Raw genomic sequence first — 17,702 nt, 5'->3', positions numbered from 1 at the left:
AACCTCCCCCTAACAGAGATGGGGTGCGAATAGCAGTTGGCGCCCCTGGGGTGTAAATAGTAATTGAGGTGCCCCTTAACCAAAGTGAGAGTCCGCATAACACATGTCATCCGGGTGCAAATAACAACTTTTCGAGCTAATTTTTCCAAAAATGTTTATTGCCCCAAAACACCTACAAACAAGTTTATTAGTGATAAAATGAGTCCCAGATAATGTATTTATGGGTGAAAATGCGTCACACTTGCGTGCTCATCAAATTGCCCCACACTTACATTTTGCTAGTCCTCGAGCAAAACAGAAGAAGACCCGCTACACAGATGGTCAAATAATAAGAGAGAAACCCGCTACACAGCTGGTCATATCAAAAAAAAAAATCCTGATCCGCTCAACAGCTGGTCATAACATGCAAGAAAAAAGAAAAAGACCCGCTACACAACTGGTCATGACCCTAACAATAATAATAATATTTTTTTAAGACCCGCTCAACAGCTGGTCATAATATACCTTCAATAGACCCGCTCAACAGCTGATCATGATTTGCAAAGAAATTCCTGAAAAAGTAAAGTACTCCCTCTGTTTCAAAAATACCGTCCTCCATTCCATTTTGGTCTGTTTCAAAATTATGTCCAGCTTCTGTTTATAGTCATATTTTTCCAATGAACTCTCTAATATACCCTTAAGTTTTTATATTTATAAAATCTTTTTTAATGGGACCCAATCTAAAATATTAATGAAACTTGTGTAATTAAGGAAACAAATATATCGTTCATTCCTTTTTGTATTTCCTATTTACAATCCCATAACGATTTTTGGTAGTTTTTATTACTAACAGTTTTATTGAAATAAATTAGGCAAGTAATTAAGGGTGGGCATGTAAACTACTATGGCCTCCTTAATATCTTGACAAAGTCAAAGCGGACTGTCTTTTTGAAAAGGAGGGAGTAAATAATTAACTTCTCCCCCACACTTAAACATTACATTGTCCTCAATGTAATTGAGTCATCCAACGTAAAAACATAAGATGCGAAATTCATAATATGAAGAAAAAAATAAACGAAAACATAAAAATAAACGAATATACCTATCGGAATGTACAGAAACGTATCTCCAAAATTTAACAGCCTGAAAATTTGGGGATCAACCCAAAATGCAGTATTTACAAATGACAGCTTCACAATTATGTTATGAAAATATGGGGACACTGAAACTGTCAAAAATAGAGGATTACCCCCAAATCTAGTTTTTACTTCACATGGAATTGAGTAAAGAACGACATATGGGGATACTATTGGGACCGGGGAAATATCAATTGTCTCATGCACGGTATTAGAAACAGGCAAGTCCTCTGGGTATTTGGATGCAAAGTGATCCAACAAAATTTTAGAAGCATACAATTCTAACCCTAAATTAGGTAACTTTTGGAAGTCTAGGGGTCTAGAAACAACCTCTAAGTCGGGTGAATGATCTTGCGAGATAGATTCATCTATGGAATTAGGAAAATCATCTACACACTCATCCACAGGGTCATCTATATGTTCAGTCTGGAACAGGGAGTCACTACAAGACTGATCATCATCAAATAATTTTTGCCATTCCAAAATTCTCAATCTTTGTTCAAACTAGGTGATGTGTATTTGTAATACTTCTCATATATCATTAGAGGCGATTCTTCACTTACCTCATGTGGAGCAGAAACTCCATACCGTTGCTTATGCTTATATTCACCAAGCGTCATCTCATATGAGGTTGCATGATAATTTGAATTTCTACGCTTATATTCCGCCAGCGTCATCTTAGGTGATGTCTCCTCAGAAGAAGTCATCATCCTCAAAAATTTCCTGAAAATAAATACAAAAAGAAACGCATAAAAAGGAAAAAATAAAATCTAAAATGAAATGAAAATACTGTACAAAATAAATAAAAATTAATCTAAAAACAAGTCCCCATCGGCAGCGCCAAAAATTGATATGATTTTTAATTTGTTGTAGTAAATAGGATTCGAACTCTAAGACTCGTGAAGATTAAATTTAAGGATTTAATGGAAATAATAAAAGTGAGAGTTACTGGGACTAGGATTTCACCGAGTTCATATCATAGGGCTCAATTATTTATTGTTTAGCAATTATCGCTCAATAAACAAAAACACAGACTCTTATTTTTGCCAAGGTAGATTCTCAAAATATCAGTTATAAATCGTAAGCATGGGATATCAAACATCTAAGCAAGCATGACCCATCAAATAAAATAATAACTAATTAATTCAAATCATAATTCTATTTTAATTAGTGCAAAAGTCATATAGAAAATAAAATAAATTCACCCATGTATGAAATTCAGATTCCTCCGTCGATCCAGTGTCGGGGTTTAGCTTCTCATGATGAAAACACACTCAAAAATATAATTCATAGCTCAAATGGTGTTTTTATTGAAGAAAACTAATAATACAATGAATCTGCAACGCTGTGCTGGCGTTACAGAAGTCACCGTTACAAGAGTTGTTGCAAATTCAAAATAAGTGTGCCAAACTGACTGTTACGAGTACTGTTTATAAACGACAGTTCTCTGCGACAATCAGTGGACGTCAAATATTCTTCTTCTTCTTCTCTGCCGCAACAGAGAGAAATCTGCTCTGCAACCCTCTGTTCTTCACCCCTATCACTCGATGCCCTTCTCTGACCTTCAAGCACTCTTTTTTATACCCAACTGAGTCTCAAATCTCGACAGTAGATGCTAGAAATCTTCTCCATCAAGAGATTATTATCGGTATATTTTCTCCTTTTCTTCTTACCATGTACGGGATTTGATTCTCTTTCACGCGTCTGTGGATGTCGACACCGTTAAACCAGTTCATTTTTCATCCATGATGTCGCTAAACATGCAACAATCACAAGCAGTTCTTCCAAAAATAAAATATCTGGTGTTATTTCATTTCGTGAAAACATTCCTTTTTATATCTTTTACATATTTTTCTTTGACTGAAACTCTTCAACACGCGCAAAACAAGTTCCAGAAGAATTAAAACTCATTGCAACCACTATCCAATACCAAAAATATCTCAAACAATACCGTGAAAAACTCCACCTCCTCTGTTTTCTTGAATCCACGTGACAAGCCCAAGTTTATTCGATTCTAACAACATTACCACTCCTGTTTAGACCAAACAGGATGTTCCCAACGAATTTCAGCAATTAAGTCTCCTTCAAACTCTCGAAAATCCTTCACAGAAACCCTCGGGTTTGCTCTCGTAAATAATGAGCCCCGTTTTCTTCAAATCATCGTTCTAACCAACTCTAACTGAATCAAATGACTATAGCATGCATGTTACGCTCAATCAAGTCCTCCCAATCAATCTCGGCCATTGAGTCTCTTTATATCCTGCCCAAAACGCGAACCCTAACTTCTGCCATTGATGAACACAGTTTCCCGCCAAACTGTAAATTCAAATGAAGGGGACGACCTCCCCTTAACAGAGATGGGGGTGCGAATAGTAGTTGGCGCCCCTGGGGTGAAAATAGTAATTGAGGTGCCCCTTAACCAAAGTGAGAGTCCGCATTACACGTGTCTTCCGGGTGCAAATAACAACTTTTCGAGCTAATTTTTCAAAAAATGTTTATCGCCCAAAAACACCTACAAACAAGTTTATTAGTGATAAAATAAGTCACAGCTAATGTATGGATGAAAATGCGTCACACTTGCGTGCTCATCATAAGGAACGCGACTGTACCTTGATCAGTGTGAGATTGGTTAGCGCTCAACTACATTCCAGTCCGAAGTTAACTTGGAGTAGGCTAGTGTCTGTAGCGAATTAATACAGTATGGTGCTCAGATCTGGACTAGGTCCCGGGGTTTTTCCTGCATTTGCGATTTCCTCGTTAACAAAATTTCTGGTGTATGTGTTATTTCTTTTCTGCATTTTATTTGTTTATATAATTAAAATATCACAGGTTGTGCATAGTTCAACCAATTAGATAATACAACCTTTGATAGTTGATATAAATTGATTGACACTTGGATATCGGTCTTTGGTACCATCCAAGTTATTTCCCATATTAATCCGGCTCTTAGATTTCCATTTGTTCGATTGCAGATTGATTTGAGAAATTGAGATACAACTCTTGGATATATTTCCATTGATTGAGCCTGTCTCTCTAGTTGATTCTCTTGGAATTATATTGGAGTTTGTCCATACAGATCGCCTAAACGAAATATTGGGTGAGGTTGTTAGACCCCCGCTTTTTCATTTTCATTCATTGATATTACTGCCAATTCTTTTACAAGATATAAACTTAGACAATAATAAAAAGTATTAAACAACTTCAATAAAAATAAAGCACAAGCTTTGGCCTATTGTTTATCTTCACTTGACGTATCTTCCATTCAACGTGCTCTTTGACAGTTTCGCCTTTGTTTTTGAATTTTTTGTTGTTAATTTTCAAAACTGGAGCTCTTCTGTGCCTTTTAGCGGAACATTTTCTTGGAGCAATTTCAAAAACTTGCACTTCCCTCTTACAATTTTCAATCTTTTTAAAACTTCCACATATCTTAGAAACAATAGCTTCATGTTTTGCATTGCAAAAAAGTGTGATCGCCTTTTTGAGCCATTTCACCAATAATAAAACTAAAAAATTGAAATAGATTTAGAAGAGAAAAATCAAGAGCAATGAATTTTGGTGTGAGTGAATTGTTTGAAGAGGGTGGTAATTTATAGAGGTAAAAATATGACCCTTTTTTAAATTTGAAAAACTAGTCGTTGGTGGTTGTTCACACACCAGTGTTTTTAGATAAAACGCCAGTTTTTGCTTAAACCACCAGCGTATTTCTTTGACACCCGCGTTTGATGATCAACCGCCCACTTCTTTCCCCTTAATGGAGAAACGCGTTTGGCCATCCACCTGGCTCAACAAAAGCTTTGATTTGGCCATATTGCCATAGGAATTTCCTTTAACCTTAAGCAACTTTTATGAGACTCGATTTTATGGAGGTTCCCAGTTCTAAAAATTGTCCCCTAAAATTTTGATTCCCATTCACGTTCACTGTTGAGTGGGAATCCTTGCGAAAAAAGATCATGAACGAAGAATAGTTGTCAGTTTTGAAAAAATAAAAAACCGGATAGTGACTATCTGTTTCATTCTTACAACCCTTGCACCTTAGTGAAGCCAACAAATAATGTAGCATAAAAATCGATTAACTTATATAAATTGGATAACCATCATCCAAACGGGGAGAAACTTAGTTAAACCAGTAGAGAGAAAAAAATAGATTTCTAGAAATTCGTGGACCAACGAATTAGAAAACGAATAATCATGGTCGGTTTTTTTTTTGAAACCCGGAACAACCACTAGGGCTTGGCTCTTCCCTTTCCATAAGACCCCTTCTCATATGAATGCTTATATGTGAAACTTCAGGATTCCCATACCCTACCCACATTCAACTTAAATGTTTGTATCCCAAGATTCCCAACCTCCATATGTTTTCCTAAGCCCGAATCGTGCATTCGCTCTGTGAAATGTCCCCATAATAACTTTTGGAGTCCCTGTTAGGTGCCTGTGTCTGGCACTGTCCACCGTACTCTTGTATGTTTATTTACAATTTTACACGTTCTCTTCTTTTTCTCCTTTTGGGTACGGTCCTAATCCGAATCATGTGTTAGTAAAAAAGTGAAAATGTCAAATCGATATTTAAAGAGTCAAGGAAAGGTTAGACATTTGGTGCTCATAAATACTAACAGTAAAGATAATAATAATATTAAATACGTATCACCTTCCCCAAGAGACTGATAATAAAATCTGAAGTCCACCTCTACAGGTCTACGGCATACTGACATAAATTCCAAAGCAAAAGAAAAAAATTATTTCAGGAAAAGTGATAGACATATCGTTCTGTTAGGCACACCCGTAAGCATCTATAATTTTATTTTACCTAAAAATATGTTCAACCACTATACATTTGGTTCAGTTCCTAACTTCCAACAACTTTTTTTTTAATTGTTCGGCTCTGCTTCTCTACTCTTCTTCTTCATCTTCTTTACATAAAATCTGAGACTATTGAGAAAGACAAGAGAAGAGAAGAGAAAATGGTAGGACCCCAGAGACCACAAATCGTTCTATTTGGATCTTCAATCGTTCAGTTCAGTTTCAGCAATGGTGGATGGGGCGCCATTCTTGCCGACGTCTATGCTCGTAAAGTATCTATCTATCTATCATCTTTCCTTTTCATTTTTCATGTTGTTTTACTTTGATTTTATTGGTTTGATGATTATGCCTTATTGTGAATCCCCTTTGTTTGTTTGATCCCTGTCATAAGCTGGTATTTGTTGTATCTGTACCCACATTTACAAGTTTAGGTCAAAATTCTAGTTGCCATATCTGCTGCAAAAATCTTTTCTTGTGCCAAGTGATCCTAACTGAGGATACAATGCAGCCCCTGTTCTGACATATGCCTCCAAAAATTGAAGCTATTAGGGCAATTACTTTGTGGAGGAAACCTCCCTTTTTAGTATATCAAAAATTCAGTGTCTTTCCTCTTTTGCAGCATTAGAGTTGTTTTACTCTTTGAGGGGTTTTCTCTTCTTTTATTTGCATGGCCATTTATAGTCATTCATTAGTGAAGATCAAAGACTTTGCTCGGTCGTAGTGGAGAATATTGGTTTATTAGGAAGGCGGGGTTGGGGAACTCTCTATTCATTGGATTGACTACTCATAACCCAGTGTCAATTTTGTGTAATTCTTTACAAGCCCTATGTGGAAATGATTGGGGAATGTCCTCAGTTTTTTTCAACCTAAAGTGTTGGACCAATACTAGAAAAGTTATCACTATGATTACAGCTTATAGAATATTAGACTAATGTGGTAACATTATGAAACTTTTCATATTTTTATGCCTGTTTCAATCGACTGGTAGAGGAACTCAGTTTTGTTTGGTGTTTGTACAGGCGGATGTAGTCTTGCGTGGATATAGTGGTTGGAATTCAAGACGGGCTATACAAGTTGTTGACCGAGTTTTTCCAAAGGTATCACATGTTTGCTAGTTGTGTATTTAAAACAAAGTATTTGAACACGCATTCTTTAGTCATGGTTCTTCAGCGCCCTCTGGGGATATAATGTTTTAGATGTCTCCTACACTGAACTTGAAGTTGCACACCAGACTTCAATTTTCTCTTGTTGTGGTTCTTGTTTAGGATGCCGCGGTGCAACCTTCTTTGGTTATTTGCTACTTTGGTGGTAATGATTCGATGGGGCCTCATCCATCGGGATTAGGTCCTCATGTGCCCCTAGAAGAATACGTTGAGAACATGCGGAAGATTGCTGTTCATCTTAAGGTATGTAATCAGCTTCACTTCCGAAATCACCTGATGTGCTTCCCGAATTTTTATTCGTTTGGTAGAATATTTATGCTTCATGTTCTTGGTTTTCCTTTTTTGCCGCTTGAATTCTGGAATGATCTATTGAATCTTTCGTTATCAATACTTGCCAAGTTAGTTGGAGATCCTCCTAACTGATGACAATACTTTTGCACATATTCTAACATTAAAAAATTGGTATTCAGAACCTTTCGGAGAACATACGCATTATCTTTCTAAGTTGTCCTCCTTTGAATGAAAAAATGCTCCAGGAATCATCAAGGTGACATTATTGTTTCCTTCTTATTTTTTTCCTCTCAAGAATCGCAAGTCTGACCCATATCCTTTTCTTGGGACCAGTACGATATTCAGTAAACTAGTTCGGACAAATGAAACTTGTCGGCTATATTCTGAAGCTTGTATAGAAATGTGCAAGGAGATGGGAGTAAAAGTCGTTGATCTGTGGACTGCAATTCAGAAAAGGGACGATTGGTTGAATACTTGCTACACGTAAGTATCTCATTTATAATGGCAAACGTGTTTCTCAAAGTTGTTGTACTGTTCAGACTTGCACAGTCTACATATTAAACGGGTTAAGGTGTTCAACCAGAGCTCTATTATAATCTCCAGTTTGCTGATAGGATGCCTGGTAACGGCTAATGCGATCATTTATGTTGATTTCGCACCACTTTTGTTTGTCAGGGATGGAGTCCATTTCTCTTCAGAGGGAAGCAAGATAGTCGTGGGTGAGATACTAAAGGTCATAAAGGAAGCCGAGTGGGAACCTTCGCTACATTGGAAGTCACTGCCGACTGAATTCGGAGATGACTCAGATTGTGATCTTATTGCCTCGGACGGAAAGACGACTATTAACATTTCTGAATGGAACTTTCACAGGGATATCCAATGGGATTAGGTTCTAAACGAAAACCTCACAGATCCAACCCTTCATTTCCTTATTAGTTCAATAACGCGAGCTTTAAATGTCAGTATTCCATTAACTACAAAAGTTTGTATTGTATTAAACAATTGAAAATGAATGACCATTGATTTTAATAGCTGGAGTTCAGACAATTCAACCCTACACATCACATTGATCTCCTTCCCACATATGCATGTCCATCGCAGCATCTGTCATTGTGTTAAAAGTATCAAAACACAATGAAGATAGTCAGTTCACACCAAAAAGACCTGAAATGACTAAATTAACCTTAATATATATATAGGGTAGTCGCTTCACATACCCTTTATCAAAATTAGTCTTGGAGTATTGCATTTGTTAAACTTCAAACTTCTATCAGAATTCTATGATCAGATTCTGAGACTAATTTTTCGATGAATTCCATTCACGAGATGCTAAACTGGTAAGAAACTGCTGCACCCCCTTAGTTTGATGTGTTCAATTCCTATCTTAATTTTGAACGTCTCTTGACACCGTTAAGTTTATGAGCTTTAACTGTTTGTGTAAATGCCAAACTGCTTATTATCTGGTTTTAGTGGGTCTTGACGAATTTGAGTGTAGTATATGAGGTATATCATACTTCGACAGTTTCCTGGATATTTTCTGAATATAGTTGAGTTAAGGATCCATAAAAGGCATAGATGTATTACAAAGTAAGCAAGGCATAAATCGGATAAGTCGCAGTTGAATATCTTATAGAGGGATAACGGAGAGTAGTATCCAAACTCGCTGTAATCAGAGGTTACATTTTAGCAAACAGTACAAGCAAGTAATGAATTTTCTTTGTTTCTTCCAAGTTTAATTCGTTTACGCTACTGCCTTTGTCTCTAATTTTGTGTTGAAAATAGCGGATATTTCGTTATTGGTCGATATGTGATCCTAATTTGAAAAGCACTACTGTGGATTGTTTACATTTCCTGTATGGTTTATGTTCTTATGGGAACTAGCTTTCCCAATTGAGTAGATGATATCTTTTCTTTATTTGTTTGTTATAGTATCTTCCAAAATTCTTCATTAGACAGCCATAGTGCATTCCCAGATGCCCCTGCAATTTGGTGGATATTTTGTAGGCAAGGTTTGGTGGATATTTTTGTAGGCAAGGTTTGGTTATTAATAGTGACACAGACTGACCCATGCTAGAATTTGTTTGTGATTGCAACATTCTGTAAACAATTAATGGACTATGAGAGACTACCGATGGACAAGTTACCTAAGGAACAAAAAAGCAAGAAGGAAATAGTGCAGGTCAAACCTGAACGTGCGAAGATTAAAACCACCCACTCATTATGACAGATTCAAATGGAGATCCTATGCAGAAAAAACCATTAGTCAGCTTAGTTGAAACCTTTAAAACTCGATTTGTAGGTCTGAAACAAGTGAACATCGTGAAATTGTGTTATTTTCGGACTTACAGGGTTGCAGCTAGTGGTACTGAAATAAACCAAGCGCCAGACTGCAACAAATCCCTTTGTTTATAACTTCCATTGCTCTTCTTCTTTTTCTACAGAGCTTAGAGAAATAGAAAAACACTAGTGACAGAAATTAAGAGGGAGAGAAATGGTAGGACCACAGAGGCCTCAGTTTGTGCTATTTGGATCTTCAATTGTTCAATTAAGTTACAGAAATGGTGGATGGGGTGCTGTTCTTGCGGACATCTACGCGCGCAAGGTACAATTCATCTTAATATAGGTTATTGAACCCTTTAGATCTGTTTGTCAGTACCCAAAATTTTTTAGATAAATTGATCGCTGTAGCAACCAACTAGCAACACTGACTCGGTTCTATTATTGGGTGAAACTGTTCAGGCAGATATATTGTTGCGTGGGTATAATGGTTGGAACTCAAAACGTGCTCTTGAAGTTGTTAATCAAGTTTTCCCCAAGGTATATCATGAGCTTTCTTTGGCTTTTATCAAAAGATCAAAATCCTTAAACTAAAGGTTCTTATTGATGTCCATTTTTTCCTAAAACCATTTGTATCAATAAGCGGGATTTGACAGCCGATTGACTTAGTCCGTCTTATTGTTCTTCTTAGGATGCAGCTGTACAACCTTCTTTGGTTATAGTGTACTTTGGGGGCAATGATTCTGTTGCGCCTCATCCAACTCGCTTAGGCCCTCATGTCCCACTATCAGAATACACTGAGAACATGCGAAAGATTGCTACTCATCTTAAGGTACCTAATTTGTTTGAAGTGCAATGTCATACGGATGATGCCAATCACATGATTATGCATAATGCAACCGTATTCTAACCAAAATATTTATGCTATCAGAGCCTGTCAGAAGAAACTCGCATTATATACCTTAGTCCTCCACCGATGAATGATGAAAAATATCGTGAATCAAAGAGGTATTGTCATATCTACTCTTATTATTTATAATCTTCATGTTAATATCTTCATATTTTTTTGGCCTTCTTAAATACGTTCTGTATTCCAAATATTTTTCTTACTGAGACCAGTTATCTACGTAGTGAACAAGTACGAACAAATGAGAATTGTCAGATATATTCAGAAGCTTGTAAAAGTCTGTGCAAGGAGATGGGTTTAAAGTTTGTTGATTTGTGGACTGCAATTCAAAAGATGGATGATTGGAAGAACACTAGCTTCACGTAAGAATTGTTATATCGTTTATGCACAAGTTCTTAGTTGCCTTTGTTTTTTGCAGTAGATTTGAGTTCTTTATGAATACTTTGTGGACATTGTCAGGGATGGAGTTCATTTATCTTCAGAAGGCAGCAAGGTAGTTGTGGAGGAGATACTAAAGGTGCTGAAGGAAGTCGACTGGAAGCCGTCACTACACCCTAAGTCCTTGACAGCTGAATTTGGAGAGTACTCTACAAATTATCTCGTATCTCCCCGATTGAAACATAAACTATAAACCCTTGTAAATGGATCTTTCATGTTGCACAAATATACAATTGGCATCATATTGTCCCGTCCCACTAACAATGGGCATCTTATACTTAGATGGAGAATACACAAAACTTGTGTTCTACAAATTGATAATCACATCCTAGGAATGGTGATGAGGGTTGTCCTAAATCTAGGTAAATTACTTGGTTACCCTTGATTAATTTATTTATTTACTTTTTAATTTTTAAAATTTTAATTTTTTTATATTCAATGTTCGTATACGAAGAATTCGCAGAGGTTCGGCTGACAGGTTATCAGCTGAACTTAACTCTGTAACTGTTTAGCTTAGGTTCAGCGGGTTCAATCAAAATTGTCATTTTCTTGTTTCAATATCAGCCGAACTGTTCATCCGCACTTTCAGCACGAAGAACAATGATCAGCTTGGCTGATAATTCGGCTTATAGTGTTGTCACCTGAATTTCACTATATAACTGTCTAAGATTCTAATTTTTCGATTTAAACCTAATTTATTAAAGTTAAAAAAATATCAAGGATAAAAATTGTTTTGTTATTATGAAAAATTAATGAACAGGGAGGATTTGTTTTTTTTATTATTAAGAGATCCACATGTCCTTCAGGCATTTTTTTTTTTTGAAGCAAAAGAAGAACTTATAGATATAATTTAATGGGTTATATGATTCAGATCTGTTAAAGCATTTTTCAGTCGAACTCGCAAGTTTTGCTATCTGAAGGTTGTTATCAATGTTAGTAGCACAAAACTATAGCTTAATTTCTAGTCTACCAAAGTAGGTGAGAGTACGGTATTTGAGTATCAGACATCACTGAATAACCCTTGAAGATTGAAGATCAAACTTAGACATTTGTAAAACTTCATCAACAAAGAGGTATGTGAAGACCGAACCATTCTATTTACTCACAAGTATTACCGTTCTATCTATATAAGACTATGTCGTATGACTTATAGTAGATATTGCAAAGAAGAAATTTGGAGTCAAGCTTGTCTTGTTAAACATATTGAAATATGATTCAAGCTACAGCCGTTCATATACTTGATAAACTTAGTTAAGAACAACTTATTGTTTATGAACTATTTTTTATTCATGTTCATCATCTATGGTCACGTACCCAGTACGCATACCAGCGTCATCTGAGTTCCAGAATAGGGGTAGGTACGCATAACCAATATGCATACCCCTAATTTCTGAGTTCGTGTCAAGGGGTGAGGTTGAGTTCGTGAATTTCCTTAGGGCACGCGTACCTTGGCCGACTGAATTCACGAAATGGTCCATAAGTACTTTATCTTTCTGCATACCTACCCATTACAAACTAAAGCAGATGCATTCAGACTATTTTATAAAATACGTTTTATATTGCTATGACTCTTATAAACACCTCTAAGACATTTTGAACACTAAATCACTATGTATTTGTGGTTCATGACTCCAGTCTTAAGTGTTGAATGAACACGACTTTGCTTATTGGTTCACAAGGCATATTTGCCAAGAGCTATCATTATACATGGTTCCAATACTCTGAACCATAGTATATATTCTTCTATATGATTTCAAGAAAAACTTCTCACATGCTTAAATGAACTCTTAACAAGAGTTTCATTTAAATAGAGCATGTGTTTGCTTGAATTTCAAGTTATCTTAGCTTGAATTCTAAGTAGCCCAAGTCATGAAAATTTATAAATAGAGAGACTCAAACAACCAGGAAATTCAATAACTAACACTTCTGACTCCTAGTTGTTTGTTAGAGTAGTCCTCTATGAACCTAGGTTTCCTATGATCAATATAATCAGGTTTACGAATGAAAATTTTCATTTAAGGTTCGTAAAGCCAGGTCCAACTATCTTTACCTTGATAGCTTGTGTATCTTGATCTTGTGTTTTCGGTCATTGAGGTTTTAGTAATCTCTTTCAGGAACGAGACAGATAAAAAACGCCAAGTTCTCTTCATCTCAAACTTTGTAATTCCTCAAGATAGATATGTAAAACTCTTCTTAATTGATCAATTTAAGATTGTTCTTGATAGGTGGTTAATAATCCAGGCTTCTCATCTAACTGAATGTAAGTGTTCCAGACTTGTGAGGTTTGCTAGCTTTGCTTATTGTAAACAGATTTCCAAGCCTATATCTATTGAGAAAAGGGGAAATCAAATAGGCTAATTTGTTACAGGAAGATTGGTATCAAAAGTCTTCACTTAGGCTGAAGCAACTCTTAGAATGTAAAGGACGTCGCTAATGGAATCAATTGTGTAGAGCATTGCGAGGTTATGGGATATAAGGAGCACGATTGCACCTGAATTTCTTGGAGGGTTCAGTCTCAACTACATTCCAGTCTGAAATTTGATAGTAGGCTAATCGTTATAGCGGACTAATACGTTCAGTGTTCAAATCTGGACAAGGTCCCGGGGGTTTTTCTGCATTTGCAATTTTCCTGGTTAACAAAACTTCTGGTGTCTTGTGTTTTCCCCCTTCCGCATCATATCGTTTATCTTTATAATAGGAATAATATAAGTAGTACGTAATCAATTTTAGTAGATAAGTTCATCTTTATTGTGATCGATTACGAGACTCATTCTAGTAGATATCGTATCTTGAATGATAAATAACAAGTTTCATACTTGGTAGAATTCGGATTCAATTATTTGGACACAACTAGATTGATATTGGATAATGAATTTTGAGATCGTCCAAGTACTATTCTATACAATCAGGTTCACGAACATTGTTTTCTTGACTTTATGATAGTGAAGAGGTAGAAATATAAACTCTATGTACATATTGTTCAAGGATCATTAAGTTGGTCTACTTGCAATTATATTAGGTTTTGTCCATATAGGTTGTCCAAAGAAAAGTTGGTGGTGTACTTTGTACCCCCTCCTTTTCAATTGGTATCGGATGAGGGAAACATATTTAGACCTAACAAGTCTATTTTTGAAATCGTTCTAAACATGTTCTCAATGGGTCAAAACATGGTTTTTCATCTACTAAGAAAGTACTCATTGTACGTACTACCTAGAATTAAGAACACCTCTGGTAAGGATATTTCTCTCTGGAAATTCAACCTTTTTAGGTGTCGGGAAGAGCTCACTCTTAGAAGTCAGTCGAACAACAGGTTCATCAACTCTCTTGACAAACCTGTTACAAAATTGCTAGTGCAATTGTTGTTTCGTGTTCTCATGAAGATCTATCTACCCGTTCTGCTCTTTTTGACAGAACTAGTCCTCTTGATAAACTATTTCAATTGAAAGAACGAAATAATGTTTTACTCAAGAAAAGACTAGAGGAAAAGTAATGATATAGAACAAGTCTTGAGAATGAATGATATAAAGTAACCTCTCACTATATCCTGTTATTTTGCTTATGAACATGAAAAGGAAAAACCTATTTATATATCCTCTGACTTGGTAACCTTATGAGAGATTTTGAAGTTGTGTTTGACCTGCTATCCGTTGCTTCTGAAGATCTTGCTTCTCTGAAATATCTACTCAATGATTATATTTAATTAGATGTTTTTTTTCTTATTTTCACTATACCTCCTTGTAAGAATTTTATTCTATTGTTTTAAGGAGGAACACTGGTTTTTGGAGTAGGTTTATATGTGCTTACACTAACTATTCCAAATGTGATCATCTTTCAATGATTAGATTTTATTTTTAGTTAAATTATATATATATATATATATTTGTAAGATTTGTTCTTTGTTATCGTATTATATGATTAGAAAGGATATCTCATATGTTCTCATAGGTTAAGCTCTTAACTCTTTGTGCTCATCACTGGCTAAAAGAGGACTAAACTATTTTGAGAATTGCAATATTGATCTTCCCATATGTTCTCTAGTAAATGGTTTTCCACCTTGAACACGTAACTGTCAGGGATAAGTTTGAGAACTTTAATCTCTACTTCCGTACATGGCTAGAGAGATATAATTCTTATGTTGGGTCATATTGCATAAATTGTCCTCTTTGTTCGTAACTGGCCTAGATAATAGTTTTTGTCGATGATTATTTTTATCACAAAAATATTATATCTTGGTGTCTCTAACATTAAGAACGTTATTTTTAACTTCTTTCTTCGTAACCGACGAGAAGAGAGAAAATTATTTGACGCAAATCTAATTTTTTCGTACCTGGCGAGTAAATTTGTTATGTCCAAAGAAAATCCTTCTCTTGTGATTAGAGATGGTCGCTCATGTTGCTCATTTTAGAATGGCATCGAATGAGAGAGATTTCAATTTGAACTTGCACTGAATTGTCATATCTTTATGTGGAGTGCGGCTGTGGAATTGTACGAGATGCTTCTACCTATATATCTCCTTGATGAAGACACTAAGTTTACTTTCTGAAATCGTCTAAATAAAAGCTGGTATATGTTCTCCAGTCTTGATAAATCTTTTCTCTTTTAATTCATTACGGTCCTTGTTTTTCGCCTTTGCCAATTTTGTTGAAAAAAAGGGTTAGAATTAGTTAGTAGTATTCTACTACAACATATGGATTTTCGGAGTATTATGTAAGTGAGAGTAGATTATAATCTATAGGTTTTACCTATTATGCGAAAGTAGTAAGTATTGACTAAGGGGGAGAACATATCACCTTAGTATCGCTTCAAAGTTGTGGTGCAATTGAACTTTGAGAAAGGTAACAATACCATACTTTTGGTATAACAACCATCGAGTTAAGTGATTTTTCACTCAAGAAAAGCTCGAACAGAGTATTCTCATAAGTTGTTATCGCTACGGATCTTCAAAAACAACGCAGCTGAAATGATCATATACAAAACTATAAAATAACTTGAAGGACGAAGAATTCAAGAAAATGTTGAAGAATAAAGGAAATCAAGCCTGATGGATTTTAAGCTGAAAGATTTATTTCTTTTGAATCCATGTGTATTGATAGTTTGGGTTGTCAATGTTAGTAGCACAAAACTATAGCTTGATTATATTTTACTAAGATCAAGTCTCACAGTAGGTTAGAGTATGGTAGTCAAGTATCAGACATCACTGAATTACCCCCGAAGATTGAAGACTGAACAAAGACATTTGGAGAACTTCATTAACGAATAAGTATATGAAGACTGGACCATTATATTTACTCACAAGTATTACCATTCTATACATATGAAACTATGTCATATGAGTTCTAGTAGATATTACAAAGAAGAAATTTCGATTCAAGCTTATCTTGTTAAACATCTCGAAATATGATTCAAGAAATAGTCTTTCATATACTGGACAAACTTAGTTAAAAACAATTTATTGTTTATGAACTATTTCTGATTCAAGTTAATCATTTAAAAATTTCCCAAGCAATGTACATCATCTATGATAATTAGGAATGTTTCAAATCGTCTAAAGAGGGTTTAAAAAACTACTGAATTTTGGATACAAGAAGGTACATGTGCCCAATATGCTTACCATCGTCATCTGGATTCCGGAATAGGGGTAGATACACGTACCCAAAACGCATACTCATTAGTTATGAGTTCATGCCAAGGGGTGAGGTACGCATACCTCAAGGGCCTGAGTTCGTGAATTGCCTTAGGATACACATATCCGTCACGCGTACCTTGGCCATCTGAATTCACGAATTGGTCCATAGGTATGTGTATCCTTTCGCATACCTACCTATTATGAACTAAAACATATGCATTCAGACTATTTTCTTAAATACGTTTGATACTGTTATGACTCCCATAAACACCTGTAAGAAATTTTGAACATTACATCACTATGTGTTTGTGGTTCGTGACTCAAGTATGAAGTGTTGAATGAACACGACTTTGCTTATGAGTTCACAAGGCATATTTGCCAAGAACTACCAGTGTACACTGTTCTAGTACTCTGGACCATAGTGTATATTCTTTTATGTGATTTCAAGAAAAGCTTCTCATATGCTTACATGAACTCTTAACAAGAGTTTCATTTAAAGATATAAATTATTTGCTTTAATATCAAATTATCTTAGCTTGAATTCTAAACAACCTTAGTCTTGAAAAAATATAAATAAAGAGACTCAAACAACCAAGAAATTTAATCCCTGACACTTCTGAGTCCTAGGTGTTTGCTATAGTCGTCCTCTATAAACCTAGTGTTGATGGTGGATTTTAGTTCAGGGCTAAAATTGTAAAACCAAATTTATGCGCTGACATCCTGCAAAGGATAAAGCCACTGATAAGTAATATACTTCTTCACTTTACTAATTCACATAGAATGGAGCATGTGGCAACAATCCCAGTATTCTGTGAATTAAATACACAAAAGTCATCCAGGTTGGAGCATGTAGCAACAATCCCATATACCCTGTGAATTTACAGCATTATTAATTAATGCATGACTAGCCTTGTACTTCCTGTGTTGTTCCCGCAGAACTCTCATTATTAGTGCGGCATGACGACTGAGTGTTGCTTTCAGCAGAGTAACACGAATCTCCAAGTGTTAATAGTGAGGCATGCACGAAATACCCGTACAGGCCACATCTCTCGGTGTGTTATACTTGCCCGATTGAGCATACATCTCTC

The 17,702-nt window shown here is 35.7% G+C and overlaps 2 protein-coding genes across 3 annotated transcripts; both read left to right on the top strand.

Moving 5' to 3' along the window:
* The first annotated feature begins 5,944 nt into the window (after positions 1–5,944).
* On the top strand, positions 5,945–8,397 carry LOC113308791 (GDSL esterase/lipase CPRD49-like). Its single transcript, XM_026557245.1, has 6 exons — positions 5,945–6,184; positions 6,932–7,009; positions 7,178–7,318; positions 7,546–7,622; positions 7,700–7,849; positions 8,042–8,397. Exons 1-6 carry the CDS (start codon positions 6,074–6,076, stop codon positions 8,253–8,255), a joined length of 771 nt encoding a protein of 256 aa, XP_026413030.1. The 5' UTR covers positions 5,945–6,073; the 3' UTR covers positions 8,256–8,397.
* A 184-nt stretch (positions 8,398–8,581) lies between these two features.
* On the top strand, positions 8,582–11,402 carry LOC113313161 (GDSL esterase/lipase CPRD49-like). Of its 2 annotated transcripts, none has more exons than XM_026561895.1 (7): positions 8,582–8,703; positions 9,808–9,968; positions 10,106–10,183; positions 10,335–10,475; positions 10,575–10,651; positions 10,763–10,912; positions 11,010–11,402. In XM_026561895.1, the coding sequence occupies exons 2-7, from the start codon at positions 9,858–9,860 to the stop codon at positions 11,179–11,181; spliced, it is 729 nt and encodes a 242-aa protein (XP_026417680.1). In that variant the 5' UTR covers positions 8,582–8,703; positions 9,808–9,857; the 3' UTR covers positions 11,182–11,402. The 2 variants fall into 2 exon arrangements, with proteins under 2 accessions (XP_026417680.1, XP_026417681.1); XM_026561896.1 differs by having other exon boundaries at positions 8,583–8,703; positions 10,775–10,912.
* Positions 11,403–17,702: the final 6,300 nt, after the last annotated feature.

This window comes from Papaver somniferum, chromosome 9, assembly GCF_003573695.1.
Source record: "Papaver somniferum cultivar HN1 chromosome 9, ASM357369v1, whole genome shotgun sequence".
NCBI classification, from domain to species: Eukaryota; Viridiplantae; Streptophyta; class Magnoliopsida; order Ranunculales; family Papaveraceae; genus Papaver; species Papaver somniferum.
The sequence above is the reverse complement of the archived record's forward strand: the minus strand, read 5'-3'. Positions and strand labels throughout refer to the sequence as shown.

Excerpts from the sequence above, each read along its gene's own strand:
- LOC113308791 (XM_026557245.1), top strand. The coding sequence starts at position 6,074 with ATGGTAGGACCCCAGAGACCACAAATCGTTCTATTTGGATCTTCAATC. Across the intron at positions 6,185-6,931 it reads CCGACGTCTATGCTCGTAAA|GCGGATGTAGTCTTGCGTGG; the intron begins GTATCTATCTAT and ends GTGTTTGTACAG. Across the intron at positions 7,319-7,545 it reads AGATTGCTGTTCATCTTAAG|AACCTTTCGGAGAACATACG; the intron begins GTATGTAATCAG and ends ATTGGTATTCAG.
- LOC113313161 (XM_026561895.1), top strand. The coding sequence starts at position 9,858 with ATGGTAGGACCACAGAGGCCTCAGTTTGTGCTATTTGGATCTTCAATT. Across the intron at positions 10,184-10,334 it reads TTAATCAAGTTTTCCCCAAG|GATGCAGCTGTACAACCTTC; the intron begins GTATATCATGAG and ends TGTTCTTCTTAG. Across the intron at positions 10,476-10,574 it reads AGATTGCTACTCATCTTAAG|AGCCTGTCAGAAGAAACTCG; the intron begins GTACCTAATTTG and ends TTATGCTATCAG.